Here is a 25,688-nt window from a genome sequence, read left to right as displayed (position 1 = left end):
AAGGAATTATCTGATCGAAAACGTACCAAAAGATAAAGAAAAATATGTCATAAATATAGAATTATTAAAAATTAAAAAAAAATATGTGATATAAGAAAGTATATTGAAAATAAAAATTACTGATGTAATGATAATACCAAAACTATTATCGTCGTATATCAAACAAAGATGAAGAAGAGAAAATATGTTTGTTAATATATAAAATATACTAATACTAATCATACTAGTCAGCAGTTAATAGCAACATGCCAAAAATTAACGAGAAGAAAACGCAAATTTGTCTACAACTACCCTCCTCCCAAGTTTCAGATATATATATGCAAGGCTCGTCCAAGCCTCCATATTCCACCTCTCTTAAATTCATATCCTCCTCGCCGGAAAAATGTCCACCGATGATCCGAAAACCCCACTTCTCCCCATTGACGATCGGGACGAACCGTCGTCAAGCTCAACCTTTTCTCTCCAATCCTTAGTGACACTCAAAACTTTGTATGTCCTATTAGGCCCCATATTGTGTGCTATCGTCTTTCTTTTTGTCAAGTTCGATGGCCCAGTGACTAGCAGGAACATGTTGGGGGTTCTAGCCTGGGTGTTTTCGTGGTGGCTCACCGAGGCCGTGCCGATGCCGATTACCTCCATAGCACCTCTGTTCTTGTTTCCTCTCTTCGGAATATCTTCTGCAGATACTGTTGCACATTCTTATATGGACGATGTGATTACCCTTGTTCTGGGTAGTTTCATACTTGTTCTTGCTGTTGAACGTTACAATATTCATAGAAGATTGGCCTTAAATGTGAGTTTTTATTTTTGTAAAAATATTTTGATTCCATTAAATTTTATATTCAAATCATTTTAAATTCGAACCATTGAATATAACAACAACTAATGGCTCTGCGTGGGTCACATAGATCACATCACGATTCTGCGGGGAACCGGTGAATCCACCTCTGCTCCTACTCGGCATCTGCGCCACCACGTTCTTTGTCAGCATGTGGATGCACAACGTGGCGAGCGCCGTCATGATGATGCCGGTGGCCGCCGGCATCCTACATCGTCTCCCGACGGGTTCCATCCAATCAACTCATGTCCGCAACTTCTGTCGGGCTGTCATCCTCGGGGTCACGTACGCCGCACCCATCGGCGGGATGAGCACCCTCACTGGAACCGGCGTCACTTTGATATTGGCGGCCATGTATAAAGGCTCCTCGCCGGAAGCCGATTCCATCAGTTTCAACACATGGTTCTTCTTCGGTTTTCCATTGGCAGTGTTGATTTTCTTCGCCTTGTGGGCAATTCTCTGCTCGCTGTATTTACGCCGGGGATCGAGCCAGGCGCTCGCTCCCTACTTGGATAAAGCGCATCTGAAGCGAGAACTGGACTTGTTAGGTCCGATGGCTTTTGCCGAGAAGATGGTTTTAGCAGTATTTGGGGTTAGTATTTATGGAAATTATTCTATACATATATCGAATACATAATCTTATCTATTTTAATGTTAAATCCTATCGTCTAAAATCTTAAACCCGAAATTCTAATCTGGAAATAATTTATTTTCTCTAATCATTGATTGTCATGTTAATAATTTAATGACTTAATTACAGATGATGGTAGCTTTGTGGATGACCAGAAGCATAACAGAAGACATTCCAGGCTGGGGAGCTCTCTTCCATGGCCGTGCAGGCGATGGAACTGTCAGTGTGAGTAATATAAACTTTGGGTTTAGTTATGGTTCAGTCCCTGTCCTATTTATTTCAAGGATTTAGCCCTTGCACTTTGGTATATAATTTGGTTGTGATCAATTATGATATCATGTAGGTTCTCATGGCTACACTTTTGTTCGTAATTCCAAACAAGAAGCAGAAGGGAGAGACATTGATGGACTGGAACGAATGCAAGAAGCTGCCGTGGGGCATTATTTTGTTACTAGGGGCCGGTTTCGCAATCGCCGATGGCGTCCAGTCGAGCGGACTCGCCAATGTCTTATCGGGGAGTCTAGAGTTTCTCGAAGCGGTTCCGTATTTAGCCATCGCCCCTGTGGTTTGTTTGGTTAGTGCCATAATCACCGAGTTCATAACATCGAACGATGCTACCGCGACCCTCGTGCTTCCACTCTTGATTCAAATGGCCAAAACTATGCACGTCCACCCATTGCTCCTTATGGTTCCCGGCGCGATCGGATCACAACTCGCTTTCATGCTTCCGACCGCAACTCCTTCGAACGTCGTCGGATTCATGACGGGGCATATAGATATTCCTAATATGGTGAAGACGGGGATACCGCTAAAGATCGCCGGCGTCGTGATTTTGTCGATATTAATGCCTACACTTGGTACACTGATTCTTCATTATTCAATTCTGTTAACCCCTTAATTGATGAATTAGTACCACTTACTAATTAGTCGATTGTTTTGATGGTGCAGGAGCTTTTGTTTTCGGAACAAACCAAGGAGTTCAATAGCTGCTGCCATTGAAAGTTCGATACATTGTGTTTCAATATTCGATATATTTTAACACAAAACTCGAATTATCAACATAAAATTTCAATCACTTATTGAAATTATTGGAGCGAAAGCTCCGTTCGATATGTTGCAACACTTCGAGTGTTGCAACAAAGTGATTAGTGGTCACAAGAGCTGTAGGGGAGAATTCCCTTTGCTCTCTCATTTTGCTGTGTATGTATTTCACTTGTTTTTTAATGTTATATAGGAAATGTTTATTTATATGTTATTATAGATTTTTGTGAAAGGGTCGATAATTTTTACTTATTTTATTTATTTAATTCCATCATTTCATATTTATTTGGCCCGGCCCCCTCTGCCTGCTGCTCTCACTTTTCTCCTTCTATTGGGTTCTTAGTGGGCAACAGCCAGCATGATTAGCAGAGTTCACGTGCTTGGATGGGTATAATTTGGAATAATTTACTTTTTAAATAAATTAAATCATTTTTAAATTTAAATCGTTTGACGTTCAAATCATATATACGTTTAACTTTTAGAATTGAGCCATTTCATGTTGAAATTAGAGATTAAATAGTTTGAATCATTATAAATTTATTTATTTTTTGGATTAATCGACAGAAGTTGATACGATGAATATATATATATATATATAATTCATGATTGCATAATTTCATATGTATTGTAATTTTTTTAAATTTCATTATAAAATTAAATCGATTCATACACAGAAGGGATAAAACTTTTTTCCCCGATAACTAAAGGAAAACGTAAGCCTAATCTAACTTCCCAACTGCAGCCCTCTTTACTCATCAAAATCTCCTCAACTGTAGGTCAATTTTTTTAAATTATTAATTAATATTAAATATATATATATAGATATATTTTAATTTAAATAAAGAAATTTATCATGCTCCTCTCAATTAAAAAAATTTGTATTTATAAAAAATAAAATATATTTTAATCTCCACTATAATAAATTCTTAGTTCTGCCCTTAATTCCGCCTTTATCAACTTGGTCATTCCATATGCTATCCTAGAAAGAATTCCTAATTCCTCGGAGAAAAGTAACGCTATATAAATTTGATAGTTGTGTTTTTAATAGTTTATAGAATACTTACTAAGTATTAAATTATCTCTATAATTTTTATTCATGACAAGTCCTTTTTGGTGTGTATGGTCGAATTTTGATCGGATGAATATTTGTCAGTCTAATTTAATTATGCTCTAAATAAAGTGTCGATCAATCAATGTGACATATTTAATTCGATTTATAACTACATTGGATAAAAGTGTTACCCTACATATCATGTATTCGTTGGATGACATAGTCGTTTATAGAAGTTGACTATTTAACTTATAAAACGACGACAAATTGAAATATTAGATCCTCTAAAATAAATAAATAAAAAGATAGAGTTTGGCCATTTGTTTCTGTTTTAAGCCTACATTTACTGCAATTCCGGGAAATCGATCCACTTAAAATACACACAAATTGCAGTTCACACCAACAGATCATAATCCAACGGCTCCGCTGAATTCGTGTTGCTGAGTTCCACTTTTGAGCTTCGCTGCGTTTCTGAATAGCCCAAGCCACGCGGCAACACCATTATTTCCATCCATTTCAAGTCTTAAACCCGCCTGCTACGTTTCACATTCCCCAGATCTATAAATAGATTCCCAAAACCTAAAATCAAACTAGGAAAAGAAAATCCCCCAAAATTCACGCAATGCAGCGGAAGTCAAGTTCCTCCATCTTCTTGCTTTCCCTCGTCTTTCTTCCTCTCATTTTCTCCGACGCCAGAGAGTCGAATCTCCCCGGAGGTTGGTCGCCGATCGAGAACATCACGGATCCGCACGTGACGGAAATCGCAAAGTTCGCCGTCAGCGAGTACAACAAGCAGTCGAAGGCGAGTTTGGAATTGGTGAAGGTGGTGAAAGGCGAGAGTCAGGTGGTTTCAGGCATGAATTACCGGCTGGTTTTGAAGGCGAAGAATGGAACGGCCGTGAAGACGTATCAGGCCGTCGTGTGGGAGAAGGAGTGGCAGAATTACAGGAGTCTTACCTCCTTTAATCTCGTCAAGGGTTAAATTTGATTGTAATTATAATAATATGTGTTTATGTATGTTCATCGTGTTGTTTTATGTCGAACTTTGATGTTTACTTAACTGATTGGAGAATAAAAACTAGAGTAATTTACATTTGTGTGTGTGTTTTTTGGATTAAGAAATTGAGTTTGCCGTTGTTCTTTTCATTTCTTTTATGTACAAACAAGAAGATAACCTACAAAAATTATATATAAAAAGTAAAACGGAAAATAAAAGGCGAAAAGAAAAATCCACCGAATTGTACGTTTCGGTTTCTTGCAAAGAAAATTTATTTGACCGAACCGAACCGAACATCAAGTCCAAATGTCCAATGACTAAACACTCATTTTCTACTCAGGGGTCGTGTAGTATTTTTACAGGGCCGATTATATAATAATATTTTGTTAAATCTTCTTATCATTAAAAGTTATAGAATTATCTTTAGACTATAGGATGCTATTTTGTTAGGTCTTTTCACTATTAAAATTTATAAAATAATCATCCAACTATTTTTATATTACAAACTCTCTTTTTTTTTGTTAAAAAATTGGTGATCGTCTGAGTTAGATATTAACTTAATGATTGAGATATAATAAAATTATATTTTAATGATGTCTATCGACACTTTCGTTGTTTTTTTAGTATTGACTTAATGGAATAATGTTTCAAGCAATTGCTTAATATATAATGTAAACGGATAGTTGATCTACAAAATACAACTTATATTTTACTCAACACCTTAATGTTCAACTCAGACGATCTCAGAATCGTTTGAGTTGTATTTTGTTGATCAACTCTCCGTTTACATTATGTCATTGAGCAAGTGCTTGAAACATTATTCCATTGAACCAATACTTAAAAGCAACGAAAGTGTCAATAGACATTATTAAAATATGATTTTATCATATCTCAGTCAATATGTTTACATCCAATTTTTTAACATATAAAAATATGAATTTGTACTTTGTAATATATGAATAGTTGGGTGATCATTTTATCAATTTTAATAGTTGAAAATCTCAACAAAATAGTACAACATTGATCTACATGCTTTGAATATGCTTTACGTTAGATTCGAGCTATTATTTCATGCTAAATCTAACCGTTATACTGACGGAAAATTCTGATTGATACATATTGAAATATGATAGTAATGCGTACTAGTTGTTGCTAGAACAGGATGCCCGTCCATAGTTTCCTAGAACTACTTATGGGCTATGAAAAAGAAGGCCAGAATGTTTCGATGTCTGCTATGGCTTAGCACCATGGCCGTTAACCCCATCAATACCATACGGTGTCTTTTCTTCACCTTCTGACCTTTTCCTCTGTAGGAAAAACCATGTGTAGACTTCCAACATTACAGCATTGCAGGCCAAAGCAACGACGAGACCAATGTAAGCATTCTTCCACTTCTTCTCAGGTTCCAGGATGTCGAATCCCTTGAAAGGATTATGACAGTATATCCCACCAAATGGTGATATATGTTCCAGTAGAATCTGTATTTGTGATCTGATTTTGGCCTTAGAAGCAAAGCAAATACCTAAATCCAAATCAAAACTCTTATCAGTGCCAATATACTACATTTACCAAAAGGGGTTATTGGCACCACTTATGCTGACAAGCTAATGGAAGGATTTGATAGATACAATTCTAAAAACATCTGAAACTTTATGAACTAATTTAGAATATGAATGATATTTTGAGAACGGTTAGTGCAATTAACCCATAACCAATATAAGATATATACTAGAAGAATAGATTGTCTTTGGCATTGCTTTTTGTGTGTGTTTTGGATACCTGAAGTGTTCCAAGACAGAAAAGGATGATCCCAATGGTTCTATGAGCGTTGTATTGAATACCAGGAGATTCACTGCCTAGTTTTAGACCGGTACCCCATCCGGCAACGCCGATGACATAGGCCGAGAACTGACATGAAGCGTGCAGATAAAACCATGCAGGATCAGCAGATTTGAATACCTTCAAGTACCTTGCTATCATGGCTCCTAGTGGAATCAATATAGCCCAACTTACTGCGTTTAGCACCCCATGTATCTGAAAATTTCGTTGCATGCAATCTGTAAGTAACTTCAAGTTGATTAAAGTTTATTTCCAGATAAAACAATTTACCATTTTACTTCTTTAGCAATTTTCTAATGTTATAAGTAGGGTTTATTTGATCTCCATACTTTAAAGTATTTTAGTTAAGTCCTTAAAATATAAATATCATATAAATAATATCCTGCTATCTTAATCATTAAATGTTAGCTTCAATTTGACTTTGAATCATATTTAAAATAGGTGAATCAAATTTTAAATACATGCGAACCTACTGTACTGATAATGTTTTAAATGTTGTTCAAAGTCGGATTCCAAGTAACATTGATATTTAAATCAGTGGTTATACTGATAGAATGACCTGATTCATACAATATTAATTGTTTACCTCTTGCTTTCTTTGTATGGAGCTTCCCCCTCCGATTGTTCCATCCTCACCGGAAACTAAATTCAAGGTCCCCATGGACTGAATATTAGCACCAGAAGCAGCATGCATCTGTGGTGTATTCCCAGACATGGCACCTCCTTGCCAAACGTGATTCAAAGTAGTCCAATTATCAGAAATCCCCAAAGTAGCAAATATGATAATCTCATTGTCCCCATATGCAGCCGATAAGTCTGAGACATCGAGACTAAGCTCACCGTCATGCAGCTGAGTCTGGTATTGTGCGATAGGAGATGTATAAACTCTCATACTTCCATCACTCATTCGATAGGCAACGAGTGCTTGTGACCCGACCATGCCTTTGGAATTCGGATTTATGGCCCATGCAACCCACGTAGGGGAAGTGATCCCAGTGTGCCTATAGGCAATCTCCAGCTTCCCCGAAATGTTATCGTAGTGGTAATGAAGAAAATAATTCAAGACAGGAAGATCGGAGCATGACTTGAAGACACGGTTGTTGGAGAAGGTGTATTTGGCACAAGTATGTGCATGGGATGTTGGAATCGAACACGTGAAAAGACAGAGATACAAAGCAAGCTTTAACGTTCTTTACATGGTTTCTTAAACTTTACAAAGGACTGATAGGTGATTTAAATGATACGAAGATAGTTTTCGGGGAAGAAGAGAGAAAGGCGTTAAATATAGAACTAGGTGATGTTAGGTTGTCGGTCGGTTGGTTGACAAATACCAATTAGAATAACATATATTAGAGTATGTTGGATTCAGACAACTACAACATTGAGAAATCAAGTTCATGGGTCACAACTTAGATGTATTACTTCTTAAATCATATATATAATTAAATTTATGTGAATATTTAAAGAATTGGTAATATATAAATTTATGTATTATAATAAGCTAAATATATTTTACCATTGAAAAGAATTCATATAAGTTTAATTATAAAATTTTATGATAATGCGTATATAATTATGTATAGTTAGTGTATATGAGCATGATCTAATTACATTAGTTTTATACGTTTTTAGAGTCGTTGGACAAGAGAAAGCAAAGTATGAGATTAACACTAGGAAATTATATATATATATATAACACTAGTTAATTTTGGCTTTTGATTTCCACTTATCCAACGATCATAAAAAGGTGTAAAATTAAAAATTTAACATTGGGTGTAAATGAATCTTAACCTTATATATATATATAACGGTCCTAAAATAAATGTAAAACTCTTAATTTTACAGTCGATGTAATTAAATTCTAATATATATATATATATATATATATATATATATATATATATATATTATAGAAGACATGATTTGCTTGAGTTGTGCAAACACATTAACTACGTGTTTGTTTTGTAGTGCTTGAAACATAGTAGGAAAGTGTAACATTTAGGCATCAATGGTCGACTATTTTTTATATTATAATAAAATGGTATCAATGGCTATACAAACTAGAAAGCTTTTCTACCAAATTATATCATTAACTAAAGGGATGGTTGTTATACTTAGAGGTCTTAGATTCGAGTATTAGTAACTACAAAGGTATTTGAGTTTTCATTGTTAAATGATTGTAAATCTTTAGAACATATACTACCTTGTAATCACCCTAACTTAATAAAAGAAAAATAGAAAGCGTTTTACATGTATTATTCAGGGGTGTGTTTATGGTAAAATTATATATGGTAAAAATATGTCTTGACCTCTTAAAATAAAAAATATATAATTTAACTTTTATAAAATTACAAATTAAAATAGTGTTAATTTTGTATTTTAACTTGTATTAAAACTATATTTCAATTTCACCCGAAAAAAAAATTGAGCCATGGGCATATATAAACCTTTCTTTCTATAGGCTCATTCACAGGCTGGATTTATATAGGCTCATAGTCCATGCTGAATTTACATAGGCTCATAGCCAAACCATTTTTCTTTTTTCTTTTTTACTTCCTACATTATTAAAGATGAATACAGTGAGGCTGTATTATTTATAATTATATAATGATAGTTTTATAATATTCTAAATAATAATAGTATTTTTATAATTATATTCTAACTAATTAGTGTGTATACATTTTAAAACTGGCTTCGTCCTCAATCTCTTTTTTTTTTTTAAAACGTTATAATCTTAAAAATATCGATTTTATAAACTGAATCAAATCAAAATACATCGGTTTCAAATTTTTTCACCTCATCTCTAATCGTAACACTACAATTACTTGGTCCATTTGTCATGGATTTTATTTCAATTTTTTCATATGAAATCAAGTAAATTATACGTTTAATACCTAAACTATCAGTTTTGATCCGTTTTAGTACATAAGCTTTTAATTTTTTAAAAACCATACCTAACATTTAGTTTTGTTTCATTTTAGTACCCCCATTAAAAACTTAATATAAAGTTTTGAAAAAATGAAAGTTTAGATATTAAAACGGACCAAAACTGCTAGTTTAGGTACTAAACGTGTTAAAATTTTAAGGCAGAGTACTAAAATGAAACAAAAATTAAAGATTAGGCATGGTTTTGAAAAATTAAAAGTTTAGGTACTAAAACGAATTAAAACTGATAATTTAGGTATTAAACGTGTAGTTTACACTTAAAAATCGTAAGATTCGATTTGAAAAAAAAAATCAAATTCAACTACTAATTTGAAAAAAAAAAATCAAGTTCACCAGTCAATTTGAACCAATAATTCAAATTCGGGTATTTAAGTGGAGAAAAAAAATTCAAGTACCAAATTGAACCTTAAATTTGTGTTCAAGTATCAAAAAATATATATATATCCAACTTGAATCAAACATTACAACGCATTGTTGGTCTGAAATTGTTTTTAAACACATGAATAGTTGAGTTCATGTATCAAACTATATAGTTGTTCATCCTAAATCAAACGTTACGACTCACAATTAAATTGAAATTATTTTTTATCTAAATATAACCTACACATAATTGAACTTAAACTAGAATAAAATATAGAGCATAATTTATGAAACTTCAAACTTAAGATCTTAAAATTTTCAAATTTCAATCTCAATTTAATCTTTCTAGATAAGTTAATTTTAGTCTTTGGATTAGTATTTTCCCCCTTAATTTTCTTTATATCTTTTTTTGTATAAACTACACTTTTAATATCTCAACTATCACTTTTGTTATGTTTTGGTCACTCGGTTATTTTCTTTAGAACCATTCATAACGTTACGCTTCGGTTCATTTTGGTCACCCATGGTTAAAATATTAATAATGATGTTGATGTGTCACCATAAGATAATGCCACATCATCACTACAGAAAATAAAAAAAAATCATGTCAACATTTTTGTTAATTTGTTAACGGTGGATGACCAAAATGGAACAAAAACGTAACGTTTGGTATGCTTTTAAAAAGAAAAATAGTTTGATGACCAAAACGAAACAAAAGTGATAGTAAGGATACTAAGTATAGTTTATCTTATATTTTTTTAATGAGAAGCATAGTAAAGGAAACTGTTGTGTTTGGTTTAAGTTTGATATTGGAATTTATTGGAAAAATAAAGGCAAAACAGAGCATAAAGGAGTAGGATTTTGAGATAACTTTACATAAGTGGAGTGTCTGCTGCCGACACCAAATCTGTTTGGTAGATTTGGTAAAAGGTTCAATTTTTATCGAAGCCAAACCAACTGTCCATGTTTGGGCGAGAGTGGTTCGGAAGTTGCTGTCCTAACACTCCCATCAAACCCGACCTGTTCACGCAGACAATTCTAAGACTCACATTTAGATTTATTATTCAATGGATCCAGTTAATTTTAAGTCGTATCAATCTAGGGTTTTCTAATCTAATAAGGTTACATTCATGAAAAGGCGTGACGCATGATTGTATATTCGGAGTAAACTTTTAAAATTTTAAGATAAAATGAATTTATAAAATTTTTAGGGGACGAAAAGATATTATCAATTAATACTATAAAGAATTCTAAAATATATGATAATTTAATTTTTTTTTAGAAAAACAACTATTTTCATCCATCCCTTCAGTGACCGAAAATGTCTTATAATATATGACTTTAACCATTTTTTTTGGATTTGAGAAATTAACCAACAAATTCGCAACGCGAACACCAGTTTCGCAACACAGTTTTCAAATTCGCAACGCAATTCTCCAAAATCGCAACGCGGTTTTCAAATTCGCAACGCGATTCTCCAAAATCGCAACGCGAATTTCGTTTTCGTAACGCTAATTACTGATATAGGTAAACACGCAACTCAGATTTTAAATTCGCAACGCGATTCTCCAAAATCGCAACGCGAATTTCGTTTTCGCGCTAATTACCGATATAGGTAAACACGCAACTCAGATTTTTTTGTTATTTTCGTAAATCCAAAAAAGTTTGTTAAAATCATATATTATAAGGTATTTTTGGTCATTGAAATTATTTTCTTTATATATTATCTATGGTGTTTGGACGAGATTGGTTTAGAAGTCGCTATCCTAACACTCTTAAGAAGATGAAGTTATTTACATCAAAAATTCAAGGTTCCAGTTATTTGCTTAGGAACACTATTTTTTAAATTAATTATTGATATTCGATTTATTGACTAACTAATTTAGATCGAATTTTATAGAGTACATTAAATTTTAATTGAAAACGCACATCTCATACTATTAGTTGTCGATAAGATTAGTTATTGTAGCTATAAGACTAAATTCAATTACGAGTGTAATAGTAGGGTGTATTACATTTTCATAAAGTGAATTTATGTTTGAATTTTAGAGATAATATTATTAAAAATGATAATTACGAAATTAAAAGATTAGTCTTTGTGAACATCAAAACAACTATTTTAGTTATTGATGTAATTATTTATCTAAATCGGGATATATCATTTTATGTATTATTTTTTTGGTCCAAATAGATTTTTGAACTTATTTTATTCATGATTCAATTTGATATCTAAACTTGACTTTTTTATGTTTAAATTGGTACTTATAATAAATGACTTATTTTAATAAAAATTAACAATGATGTCAAGTTTAAGTACCAATTTGAACAATAAAACCAATTTCACACAAAAAAAAATTAGGTGCCAAAATTGAACATTTAGGTCAGGTTCGGGTACCTAATTGGATAAAAAGACTTGGATATCAAATTGAACTTTGAAGTAAAGTTCAAGTACCAAAGTGTATATTATCTCTTGAATATATACATATATAACTACACAAAAAGTTGTCCCTCAAAGCCATTCCAAATATTCAATCGAGAATTTTGAGTCATTAATCGAATGCCACCCTACACAAGTCATTAACAAAAATCCCATTTTAGTAACTTTGAATTATTATTTTGGTGAAATTATGGTTTTGATACTTTAATTATATTTAAATTTAAAATCTAATCTTTATATTTTAATTTGAAAAGATTTTGTCCTCTACTTTAATAACTTCATTCATTAGTTGAAATAATCAAGACTTTTTGTTCTTAAAAACACCCTTCCATCTCAAGTATCATTAACTGGTACATGTATTTATGTTGTATTTTATATTATTATTTTATGCCATATTTGTATTTTTTTACAAATTTATATATAATATTTTATATAAACTAATTAATTATTTTATATACTTAAAACGTTAATTTGATTTTTTTTCAGTTGTGAGACTGAGAATTATTCCTAATTTAAAATTCGATTTTTCAAATGGTTAATAAATAATATCAATATTTTTTTCTTTTTTTAATAATCTAGCGTGATTACAAAATAATATATGTTTAGATTATTCTTAGTCAATGTACACACATGTCGACGCACCTACTTTTTCCAAGCATAAGTACTTAAACTTTTAATTCATAAAGTAGATATAGTTGGCATTAGCATTGGGTTGACAATATGAATGGTTTACATTCAATACCAAATATTCAAAACCCTAACATATGCCTTCTTGCCATTTTATTTTATTTTGGCTTAGCATAAAAATAAGTGTTCAAACTATAATATTATTCTCATTTAGGTGCTTAAATTATTTTTCGGTCAATTCAGGTGTCTAACATTATAATGTTATCATTTTCAATGTCTTGACTGCAACGGCCGATAAAAAATCTCGTTAAGCGAAACGTGTTACCATTTTGATAATTTTGAAGATTTAATTAAAAAAAAAACTTAAAAGAAAATTATTATATTTTAAAATAGTTTTATTTAAATTTCACCTGTTCTTTTTTATTCATTTAATGTTAATATTTCCGTATAAAATTAATAAATTTTACATAAGTATAGATAAATTATATTCATTATGAATTAAGCAACATATAATCTTAATGTGAAAAGAGTTCATGCCTTGACCACAAAAATAAGCTTGAAAGAAAAGTCATACTACAATTTGTGAAAACATTCTTGAGGTTGAGGATATAATCATCAACGTATAGAATTGAAACAATTCTCCAACTTCATATTTGGTGCTGAAACGAGGCGCCCGCCATTCTATTAGTCAATGACAAGGACGACAACAAAAGTAAAACTTCAAATCATTGGTGATAGGGGATGCATACCTAGATTAAAATTAGAACGTCAGTGTGATAAGACATACATTAAGTTACTTGATTTGATTAAAATTTGGCTACTTTTTAAATTAAATAAACCTAATTTAAGTTCGAATTCGACTCAAATTCTTAATGAGTCGAAGTGAGCTAGTTGATATCCGACCCGAAAAGTTTGTAAGTAATTTAAAAATTAATATATTAAATTTTTAGATTGTTTAAATTAAATTATTAATGATATTAATATTTATATGTTGTTTTTTTAAAATAAAATAAAAGACTTTCATGTACTTAAAGTTCAGGTTCAAGTTCGAGTTCGTGTTTTAATCGAGTTAAGTCTGAGAATATTTCGAGTTCAAGTTTTTTCGAGCTCGAGTCGAGCTTAAAAATTTTAAGTTCTTGAGCTTTCGAGTCGAGTCGAGTCGAGCTTCAATTTTTTTATTTTGAGTTCGAGTTAAACTTGATAATTTTAAGCTTGTGAGTTTTAGAGTCAAGTCAAATTCAGCAATACTCGAACTCGACTCAGATCGTTTAAAACCCTAATTAACATGAAAAGAAAAAAGAAAAGAAAGGAAGATATGTGACAAAAACACTAAGATACTATTTTTGGACAAATAAAATTTTTATATAATAATTAACTTAATTTATTTTTCTTAAATAGAGTGGTTTTTATAGTAATGTAGAAAAGTCGCATAGACTACTCGACGTTTTCATGAAGACGTATGAAAGGCCCAACATCTTCTCCTAAGATGCATGCATATCTGCAAGCTAACAACACTGCAATTCGAATGGTGTCTTCCCAAAGACGTTACGTAATCCTAACGTCTTATAAAAGTCGCCAAGTAATCCAAGCATCTTCCATCTCTTATACGAGAAAATACTCTTTTCAACCTCATTATGTAAGACAAGTTGTCAAAATATGATGGTAAACACATGGTTGAAATATTATATTAGTATTTATTTAGAATCGATAAATTACTATTAAGTCGTTGAAATTATGATAAGAGGATATCCTTATAAATGAATTTTGTAATATCAGATAAGTTGATTAATAAATTAAATATTAATATTTAAATAAAAATAATAATTTACATGTAAACTCGACATGATACATCAAAATACAATGACACATACTAAAGATGTATATGCAAGTGGACGTCGTAGGCTTGAAGTTTTTCAATCCATTCACCATCTAAACTCATGGTGACCATTATGAATATAATAATAATAATGAAGTTGCTTAGCTGGCTTTGAGAGTGGAAGATTATAATTGCTTACTTACACGGATATTCTACTCGTTATTTGTGAAGAATCAACATCGTACGCATTACCACTGGAAAACAACTATTCATGGACCAACTTGCAATAACATCTTCCCATTACCAATATCATCCCCTCAGCTAGCATACATTTAAATAACATTTATACCAAAATATTTTATCCAACTAATTATAACTTCAAAATTTTAGACTAAAATAATTAATTTCCAAATAAAGTGAAAGGGTTAAAGTATTTTTATAGTTAAAATGTGCTGATAAGTAGAGTGATCAACAACCGTAAAAGGTGGTAAAAAGTTGATTCTGGTGATAATTCTAGTAGTTCTTGTGGGGACTTAATTTTGTGATGTACAAGTGTGTCTGTTCCTTCTGCTCTCTATTAGATGAGTATTTATAATGTCTTGGACAGATGTCAATTGGGAATTGTTGTGTCATTGATATGGATAAATGATCGGTGGTGATTTCAATCCACATTTTTCAAGTCGAAACCTAATTTTGGGACTCAACCAAAAGACAGTTACGACAAAGTGAAAGGGTTAAAGTATTTTTATAGTTAAAATGTGCTGATAAATAGAGTGATCAACAACCGTAAAAGGTGGTAAAAAGTTGATTCTGGTGATAATTCTAGTAGTTCTTGTGGGGACTTAATTTTGTGATGTACAAGTGTGTCCGTTCCTTCTACTCTCTATTAGATGAGTATTTATAATGTCTTGGACAGATGTCAATTGGGAATTATTGTGACATTGATATTGATTGAACGTCATAGGGAGTGATGACTTAGATTAGGATACACGTGGTAGCTGGTGATGTTACGTGAGGCGTGTTTATAAGAATAATAGGTGATCGACATGCAGTCACCTGCAGGATACGAAAGTTCGTATAAATATATATTATGTACGCATGCCCGAAATTCACAGAGTTAAAGGTTCACAAATAGTAACAAAATATAAACTGAACTTTTAGATAAAATACGATTAGAAGAGACTTAAACCTGCATTCGTGTGAATATAGATCTCAAACGTGAGTAATCATCAAAATTTATATCTTTTTAAAAGAGGGAAAAAGAATGTCTTCCACATGTTAATTTGCAGTTTGCTTTGCGTGGAGACTTCGTGACTATTATACAAAGGTTTTGAAGGTGTCAAACCCCCCCACTTGAGTAATAATTTAGTAGCATAAATTTGATCCTAATGTTAATTTCAAACTAAAAAGTAATTGATTAATACCTCCAACAAAGATATGATCTTCGTGTTCAAATCTGCAGAAAGTGATTTTTTACAAGTCTGCGCAGTCATCATGAATCTCACAAAGTAATAATAAATTAGGGTAAACTAATTATTTGGTATTCCACCTATTTTTATGTTTTTATTTTTGACATTCTAACTATTTTTTAATAAAATTATATCTAATATTACGTTTTCTTTTTGTTATGATTATCGGATGTTAAAAATTTAACATAGATGGTGATTTGGGACGGGGTTTATAAGTCAAGGGTTTGAATTCTTAATTCGAGTTGGACAGGTCAAATACTTAAGGTTTGATTCGATGATGATTGGGTACAATGATGGTTGTGTAGCTACATCACCATCTATGTTAAGTCAACAGTTAAAATTAACGATAAGTGACCAAAATAGAAATAAAAAATGTTATATATAATTTTACAAAAAAATAGTTAGGGTACTAAAATAGAAGTACAAGAATATTTGGGGTACCAAATGGATAGTTTACACAATAAAATAAAATATAAATGAATTACTTTAGGAAGTAATAAGTAAAAGGTCAAACTTTACCATTAACTCTTATACTATGTACAAGTTATGAATTCGGTCCATATAATTTAATTTAGTCACGTGACTGCTATATTGATCAGAATAAAATTTTAAAATTTAAAGGTACAAGAGTAAAAACAACAAATTGAAGTATAAAGATTAAATATATAATTTATATATAATATAAGGGCTAAATACATAAATTATACATAGTATAAGGACTAATAAAAGAATTGACCCAAGTAAAAAAGACATGGGATTAGACATGAATCAAGGTTTATTTGAAATTAGATATATCAATAAGTTTGGTGACTTTGTGGTTGAAATTTCTTATTTAAATTTATTTTTAGTCAAATTGATTTTTTTTTAAAATTAAAATTTTAATAATTAAGACTACTTAATAAATTCTATAATTTTTTATTTACAACTATTTATACTATAGACAAAAAAATTATTATTGCATGTTGATTAAGATAGATTGTTAAAATTCGTCCCTATTATAGTCAAATTTATAAATCATAAATTTATATTAGTATTATTCTATTCTGCTAATTAAAATTGGATTGTCGGTAAGCATGGTGTTTGTCGGATCGACAAATAGGACAACTTATTACATATAATAAGATTTACATAAATTAATAAACTTTCAATCACTCTTATTATTATTATTATAAATTATGTGAAAAATTATAATAATCATATGTATTAATTAAATTAAATGCGATTTATCAATGTTTGGGGAAAGACAAGGGTGATCTTTTCGATTTTAATTATTGTTATATTGTATACTAAATAAGAATGGTTAAGTTAGGGTGCTAAACAACTCAGCATTCCATGTCATGTTACGTAATTAAGGGACAACCATATAATAATTTATAATATTAAATCATAAATGGTACAAAATTAAAATCAAAATCTTTTTCATGAATAAAATTAAAAATATGTTGAATGTTTTTTATATTTTAAAAAATAAAATAAAAATATTTTTCTTGACAAATTCTAAATTTAATCTTAATTTTATCTAGAGGGAGGAGAAGGAAACATAATGCTCTTAATGGGTATAGAACACATGACTTGAGGTAATATGAGCGAGTAAAGATAAGCAGTTTGATCATTCGACCAAATATGCTTGTTCAAATATAAATAAATTAAATATTTATAATCATTTTAATCATATTTGTATAATTTTTTTAGTAATTCAAAATAATTGTAAAATAGCATATATTCAAAAAAAAATTATTAATAATATAAATATTTTACACGTAATTGTTCAAACTCATATCCGATATTGAGAAAAAACAACATATTTTTTCATCAATGAAACTACTCAATAATTCGTAAAAAATATTTTTAATAACAAAATATCCAGTAATGATTTATATATTTATTTATTTTTGCAAAACCCAAAGTGGGAATGGGTGAAATTAGATGTATAAATGGCTCTTAATGTGTAAGGTTGATTGGCTAATGGCTACCCAGTCTTAAAGTTTTGCCTTATACGTTGAAGGAGACAATATTGCTACCAATTAAACTTGGCTCTGCTCGAGGCTCTGGGGGACCAGAAATCAAAGCTTCTTGTTGAAGAATTGTGTTTCATTTAAAAAAAATGGATCACACATTAAATTAATTCAATTATAACTCATTAAATATTCTCAATGATAAAGTTAATTATTATTTTTTCTAAAAGATTCGTATTTGAATATCTATGTTTGTAGTGTGTTTTTGTATTGTTAATAACTAAAAAAATTATGAACAAATAATATTTTGTATCTCACAAACTGCGTCATACCAAATCTCCCAGTACTTCGTCAACAATTAATATTCACACATACCTTTTCGCTTATCAAAGACCCTAAAAGTTTAGGTTCTCCAAGTACAACCCCTCAAGTTAACTACAATACATAAAAAATACCTAGACAAGACCCATTACAAGTCAACATGACTTACTAATATGAAATATAAGGTTTGATCACAAGATTTTGCTAGCATGATAACCCTACGAATAGTCATTATGACCCTATTATTTACACCTTAAATATCATTATAAATACCTTCAACCGGAATTGAAAAAGGAGATAGATCGCTTATAATCAATCGACCCTCCTCGTCTTCCTCATGATAGTTAATTGTCTCCCTCTTCCAAACATCAAAAAATTATCATTCTCTCGTTGCATGCAACTCTTCATTAAAATTAAAATGTAACTAACCAAATTTATTTCAATCAATAATATTAATAACGATGGCAAGCAAAATATATGAACCATTATAGACAGGGGGTCCTGTTTTGGAAAAACAATATGGCCAACACTAATTTGTTGTGAAATTAAAAATTATTTGAATGATTTAACGAAAACAATTGGGAATATTTGGCTTAAATGATAATTACTGCAAGTTTGAGTGGCTGTCTGTATCATTTACTGTTTGTGATCTGTAGCAGGTAGGCTGGAATCAATGGTGCCCAGTAGAGTTTAAAAAAAAAAAAATTCGAATATACGATTTTGTGTAAAAAATATCTGAAATTAGATTTGAGAAAAATCAATTTTTTTTAAATCGGATCAGATATTTAAAAAAAGATAGTATAACCGGTTTGGAAAAAAATTAGACGATCGATTTTTTTACCAGATTAAAAATCGGTTTAAAAAAAAATTGATTTTTATCCGAAAAAATCCGGTCTCGGATTTTAAAATCTACCCGGTAATATAGCCGTTGGGGGGGTTTATGACTGTTTTTTGACCGTTTTTTTTAAATCATCATTTTACCATTCTAAATATGTATAAATAGTTTGGGGATGTATTTGGTTGATTACAACTTTCTCAAATCTTATTACACAACATCTAAATATCTCTCAAATCTTATTTTTGTAATTTTTTGTTCATCATGACTACAAACCGATTTTTTTATATTCGTTTTTTTAAATCGATTTTTTTCAAACCGAAACCGGTTACACCATATGACCCTCCAAACCGATTAGGATCCAATCAAATTTTTTAAAATCTGATTTTTTGACGGTGAAAAACCCAAATCGATTTTTTATCTGACTTTGTGCATGTCTAGTGCCCAGACCCAGCTAGCAGTATTCACTTATATATATATATATACAGTTATCACAACAAATATCCTAAACTTTGAATCAAAACCGAAATTAATTTTGAATTTTTAAGAAAAATATTTTTTTAAATGCCAATTCATTAAACCATTAATATAGGGTTTAAATGTCACAAAATTATGATTCAGATCTTTAGTTAATATTACACTTGAAACTATTGTAATAATATTGATAATACAATATCTTATCAATAAGTTATTTTTATTATTTTAAATAAGGTAGTATTTATTTAAATATTCTTAATTCTTTGATAATAAATGTTTAAATTCTTACATACGCGGTGTTCTAACCTAAAATTTTAAGTAATATTTTCTTAATTTACATATAACTGAATGTGATATTCTAAACTTGGTTCTGACTTTGTTATTTATAGATTAAATATTAATTATTATTTAGTACATAAATAATCTGTTTATTTTAATATTTAATTCTAAAATTTAGAAATCTAAATCATACATCCTAAATTAAAAAAAAATCTTAAAATCTAAAATCATAAGCCATATATGTAAATCTTAAATCTTAAAATATTAAACTCTGGATCGACTTAGTAGTAAAATTATTTATAAATAATTTATATAAAATAAGAATAAAATAAAATATAAAAACAACTTGTATAATATTTTATATAACATGGAGTCGATTTAATTTACGACAGAACCGAAGTTGTAATATTTTGAATCGAAGGGTAAAAGTGAAAGGGGAAAAAAAAGTTACAGCTGGGGCAGCAGCACTTTTACCACGTTCCATTAGGTTGAAAATGGCGGCCAGCCAGCCGGGCCCCCAGTTCTGGAACTGAATTTATTAAAATAATAAAATAAACTTTTATAAAAAGCGATGAAACACACATGGCTGTGACCACCGTCATATCATCACTTTATTCACCACCGTAGATCTTTCCAAACAAGGCCAGATGGAAATGACCTGACAAGACCAGAACTTACCACGTGTTCTTTTACTTTTATAGCTATTCCGTCAATGGTTTACTTATTCACCCACTGTAACTATAGTTTTACGCATAGCAAATACCAAGCAGAGATCAATTCCTATTTTGGCTTCAAATTCAGTAATACAGTCCTTATACTTTAATTCTTTATGATGTTCTCATTAATATTTAATTTGTTGATCCATAAACAAATCGATTAATATCAATCAAGTATTATAATAGTTTATTATAATAACAGTTCTTTCGATCCAATTTATGTTTTTTACCAACTCATTGTGCTAACCATTGATTTTATGTGTAAAAAGGGTGCTTTTAATAACAATTTCACATCAATAGAAACATATAATAGATATAACGAGAAAAAAATATTAATAAAATTTGATTAAATATTCCCTTTGATATTTATTCTTATTTTAAATTATTTTCAGTGGCAATGTTTAATTTTAGAGCAAAAGAATTTTTGTTGGATGAAAATGATTAGTTATGAGCATTTTAACCCCTAAAATAAAAAACCAGAAGCGAAAATATTATAAAAAAATGCATAAAGTTAAAATTAGTCTTTAATATTTAAAAAATGTTCATTTTGGTTCTTATTATTTTTTAGAGTATTTTGAGTCTAATGTTCCATTGTAAAACAAAAAAGTCTAATATTTAATTGAATAATCATATTGATCATTTTTTAATATTTTAGCCCTAACATTTTATTTTAGGGTAAAAAACTCATATTTTAGAGTGTTAACTATTTGTTAACTAACGATTCTGAAAAGTCTTTTTACACAATAAAAATGTTAGGGTTAAAATACTTCATAAAAAGCCAAAATATTATCTTGGTAAATATTAGGGGCTAATTTTAATATTTTCCGAAAAATATGAGTGATTATTTAATCCACAGTTAATATTATGCCTAGTTAATAATATCAATTAATGATATTATAAAGGTATTGGGACTGAATTTATAAATAGAGTATAGTGGAGGGACTCAAAATTAAAATATGACCGAAGGAGGAGTTAAATAGCAGCAGAGAGACAAAGCAAATCCAGCTTTCATTTCCCGTCCCACCTCTTTCATCGTTCCACTGATACTCTTCATCATCAATATTGAAATGAAATTTGTCTTAAAAACGTCGAAGGGGTGTTTTAATTTGAATTAATTGGTGTTGTTGAGCTCTTAAAATTCGTTTCTTGTTTGCAAAAAAGATGGTTTCGTTGCAAGATTCTCACTCGAATTCGAACCCGTTCCCTCTGGGTCGAAACTTGTACACCCCCGGTTCAGCTTCCACCACCAGAATCCACCGACACGCCGGCCGTTCCATGCGTACGATTCGCTCCAATTTCTACCAAAGCGCCGACAACAGCAGCTGCTCTTTCACCAGTTCGGTTCCCGATCCGTCTAGTTTTGTATCCGAGAATCTCACCGAATCCGTTATCGACATGCGTCTCGGCGAACTGGTTGCCAAAAACAACGCTAAATCGGTTAAGTCCGAGTCGGAAAATGAGTATTTTTTGGATATTTCTCAGGCCTTCAGTGATTTCTCAGCATGTAGCAGTGATATCTCCGGTGAGTTGCAGCGGCTAGCGACCTTGCCGTCACTGGATAACGTCTTGAAAGAGAGCAACGGTGGAGCTGAGTCTGAGCCGGAACCGGAACCGTGTCACGGCTTTCTGCAGAGAGAGAACTTCTCGTCGGAAATTATCGAGAGTATCTCGCCGGAAGATCTTCAACCGACGGTCAAGATCTGCATCGATGGCCTTCAATCACCGTCCGTTGCGGTGAAGCGGTCGGCTGCTGCTAAGCTAAGGTTACTAGCAAAGAACCGCGTGGATAACCGTGCGTTGATCGGAGAGTCCGGTGCGATCCCTGCTCTGATTCCCCTCTTACGGAACAGCGATCCTTGGACTCAAGAGCACGCCGTGACGGCGTTACTGAATCTGTCTCTTTTCGAAGCGAACAAATCCCTAATCATAAATGGCGGCGCTATAAAATCATTAGTGTATGTTCTCAAGACAGGCACTGAAACCTCCAAGCAAAACGCGGCCTGCGCGCTTCTGAGCTTAGCTTTGATCGACGAAAACAAGACTTCAATAGGAGCCTGCGGCGCGATCCCGCCGCTGGTATCTCTTCTGATGACCGGATCTAACAGAGGCAAGAAAGATGCACTGACGACTCTTTATAAGCTCTGTTCAGCCAGGCAAAACAAAGAAAGGGCAGTGAGTGCAGGTGCAGTTAGGCCTTTGGTGGGGATGGTGGGCGAGCAAGGCACCGGCATGTCGGAGAAGGCAATGGTTGTTCTAAGTAGCTTGGCTGGAATCAAGGAAGGAAGGGAAGCTATTGTCGAGGATGGTGGGATTGCAGCACTTGTCGAAGCGATCGAAGATGGGTCCGTCAAGGGGAAGGAGTTTGCGGTGTTGACACTGTTGCAGTTGTGTGCTGATAACATCAGGAATCGTGGTTTGCTCGTTAGGGAAGGTGGGATACCTCCCCTTGTGGCGCTTTCGCAGACCGGGAGTATCCGAGCTAAGCACAAGGTAATTGCTGCCGAATGCTTGATAAATTACTAGATAGTTGAACCTTGAAACTGCGTTCCTAATGCAACTGCAGTTTATAGTTCATTGAATTGCTTGATTGGTTAAACAACACTCCATTTTTAAGTAGCTGAACTTGGTTGTTAACCATAACATCAAATGCAACATGTATATGTTCAAATACGGATAATGCTGGCTTCTTATCGAGAACTAACATGACTGTTATGTCTTCAATTATGCAGGCTGAAACACTTCTTGGATATCTAAGAGAACCGAGGCAAGATGCTTCATCATCTAGTCCTTAAGAAACTGAAGTTTAATTACTCGTAGAGGTAATCATACCTCGGTAATTTTTTCTTGTATATAGGGAGTGTTTTGATGGTTTGTACAGTGTGGTTGAGGGAAAAAATTTAGGTGAGGCTCAAGAGACTGACATTTATAGATTGTATGTTTTCGAGTAGGTTTTGAGGTTTTGCCCTCTCCTTGTTTACATGTTCTGAAGGGTGGAATACTTGGTTTGGTTTGCGGTTTCGTATTAGTTAGATTTGGGTTATTTTCCTTGTGTTTTGTTTAGGTGACCCAATTTCTATTTTGCATCGTTTGTATCGACCGAGTACTAATAGTCGGTTTTCCACATAGTGAAAATGGACAGTCTTGTTGATGATATGCTCTATCTTGTATGTAAACAACTCTTAGGTTATTGCGTGAAATTCATGTAGCCATCACATATTATCATAAACCATGTTCTTTTTACACATTTTCATAATCATCTTTGTGCTATGAAATTTGGTAATAGCCATATATGTTTCCGCACAGGGATGGACCAAATGGGGTTGGCGGGGCAGTCACCTCATGAACCTAATAGTATAAAATCCTGTGTTTATCCCTAATTCTGCACCAACATCTGGTTCTTGCATGATGTTGGAGCAATGTACAAGAATCCTGTTTTTTGTTTTCGTTTCCCTCAAGCTTTCTCCATATGGCAATGGGGGAATTATGATATATGCATTAGTGTTGAAGCATTGAATAAAGAGGTGCATATGGTGGCATGGGTAGTAGGGCCCTGGATATGCACATGGTGTAAAGCAGTTAATATGCTTATGTGCGACCATCACCGTTTGTCTATATCCTACTTGCATATACATCTAAGCAATGCCCACCAACCGGTTCTAAAACCCACCACATTTGTTTTTATTGTCCTCTCGATTATTCGTGGTTTTGTTTTGATTATTCTGGACCGATTTATACCCACATTTAATTTTGATGGGTGAATCTTCTAGCGGAGATTTTCTGCATACACAAAACTCAAACTTGAGACCTACTTGAACGAAATTAAACTGATTACCATTTAAACCGTCATATATATATATATATATATATATATATACACTTACCGGCATAACTTCCCCTTTTTTCCTTCTTGTTTCTTCCGTCGTTATTACTGGTGCATTAGCTGGCAGAACAGGGCATGTTTTGTCCTAATATGGTGCAAATTTTATTTGAAAATTTAGTTTCTTGTTAAAAATAATTTAATTGTAATTACGTGCAATATAATGATATAGAACGATTTAAATTTATTTATTTATTCTGATCATTTATCTTTCTTTTCTAAAAATAATTATTATTTTAAATTATACAAATATTTATAATATTATTTTTTTATAAAATATGTATTTTGAGGATAAAGTATTAATGGGAGAATAAAGATTGGAAAAAAATATAGTTGAATGATCAAATTGAATATAATAAAAATTAAAAAATTAAAATATAAAAGTGAAATTTCTTATTAAAAATAAAAATTGGAAGAGTACAAGTGTTAAATTTGATTTTAAAACGGAGAATGAATTAAAGAAATAAAAAAAAAATTAGAGATTAAATTATCGTTAAAATGAGAAGGTGAAATTATAGTTCAAGGACAATAAAGAAATGAACTAAATCCTTCAAATAATTAAATTATTTAGTTAAAGATTAAAGTGATGATTTATTATTTAATTATTTAAATTTTATAAATTTAAATCCATCTTTTTAATTATTTAAATTTTATAAATTTAAATCCGTCTTGGAATTGAAATTGAAATTTGAAAAGTAATTCTTTTAATCAAACTGAAATTTATGTATCCTTAAACAGAAATCTATTGAATTTAGGTAAACATGAGTAAATTATCTCATTAGTCTCTCATCCTTTTTTAATACTAAAAAAATTCCTAATATAAATCGATTAAAGTAAATCTTAACCCTTAGAAACACTTGGTATTTTCTTTGACATATAATAATATATTTGAATATTTATCTTTACCATTCTACAAATAATAAATTTGGATTGGTTTCATTCTATGTTTTACTTTTACCTTTAATAATTTGACTTAAAATATCGATTGGGTATTAATTCATTGAAAGATTAAGAGTAATTTAGGTGTTATAATTTATATATTTAAAAATATTTTTTTACTCAAAAAAATAGATTTTAATTGAAATATTTAATAGATTCAAATATCTTGTCTATATATATATTTTTTAATTCACATTGGATTTAAATAATAATATTCAATTTTAGTGTCATAAAGAA

The 25,688-nt window shown here is 31.3% G+C and overlaps 3 protein-coding genes and 1 pseudogene across 5 annotated transcripts; 3 read left to right on the top strand and 1 right to left on the bottom strand.

Annotated features, from left to right (window-relative positions):
• The first annotated feature begins 331 nt into the window (after positions 1 to 331).
• LOC120147228 (tonoplast dicarboxylate transporter-like) lies at positions 332 to 2,459 on the top strand. Its single transcript, XM_039160666.1, has 5 exons — positions 332 to 793; positions 909 to 1,430; positions 1,599 to 1,694; positions 1,813 to 2,326; positions 2,418 to 2,459. The coding sequence occupies exons 1-5, from the start codon at positions 383 to 385 to the stop codon at positions 2,453 to 2,455; spliced, it is 1,581 nt and encodes a 526-aa protein (XP_039016597.1). The 5' UTR covers positions 332 to 382; the 3' UTR covers positions 2,456 to 2,459.
• Positions 2,460 to 4,155: 1,696 nt separating this feature from the next.
• LOC120146947 (cysteine proteinase inhibitor 5-like) lies at positions 4,156 to 4,658 on the top strand. Its single transcript, XM_039160425.1, has one exon. It carries the CDS (start codon positions 4,184 to 4,186, stop codon positions 4,541 to 4,543), a length of 360 nt encoding a protein of 119 aa, XP_039016356.1. The 5' UTR covers positions 4,156 to 4,183; the 3' UTR covers positions 4,544 to 4,658.
• Positions 4,659 to 5,777: 1,119 nt separating this feature from the next.
• On the bottom strand, positions 5,778 to 7,595 carry LOC120147042 (annotated as a pseudogene).
• Positions 7,596 to 21,134: 13,539 nt separating this feature from the next.
• On the top strand, positions 21,135 to 23,786 carry LOC120146999 (U-box domain-containing protein 4-like). 3 transcript variants are annotated; one of them, XM_039160476.1, is made up of 3 exons: positions 21,135 to 21,145; positions 21,730 to 23,125; positions 23,365 to 23,541. In XM_039160476.1, the coding sequence occupies exons 2-3, from the start codon at positions 21,797 to 21,799 to the stop codon at positions 23,425 to 23,427; spliced, it is 1,392 nt and encodes a 463-aa protein (XP_039016407.1). In that variant the 5' UTR covers positions 21,135 to 21,145; positions 21,730 to 21,796; the 3' UTR covers positions 23,428 to 23,541. The 3 variants fall into 3 exon arrangements, with proteins under 3 accessions (XP_039016407.1, XP_039016409.1, XP_039016408.1); XM_039160478.1 differs by lacking the exon at positions 21,135 to 21,145 and adding an exon at positions 23,697 to 23,786 and having other exon boundaries at positions 21,639 to 23,125; positions 23,365 to 23,454; XM_039160477.1 differs by lacking the exon at positions 21,135 to 21,145 and adding an exon at positions 23,584 to 23,697 and having other exon boundaries at positions 21,639 to 23,125; positions 23,365 to 23,454.
• Positions 23,787 to 25,688: the final 1,902 nt, after the last annotated feature.

This window comes from Hibiscus syriacus, unplaced genomic scaffold (genome assembly GCF_006381635.1).
Source record: "Hibiscus syriacus cultivar Baekdansim isolate YM2019G1 unplaced genomic scaffold, ASM638163v2 tig00110933_pilon, whole genome shotgun sequence".
Lineage (NCBI taxonomy): Eukaryota > Viridiplantae > Streptophyta > Magnoliopsida > Malvales > Malvaceae > Hibiscus > Hibiscus syriacus.
Note: the sequence above shows the minus strand (reverse complement) of the source record. Positions and strands in the feature narration are given on the sequence as shown.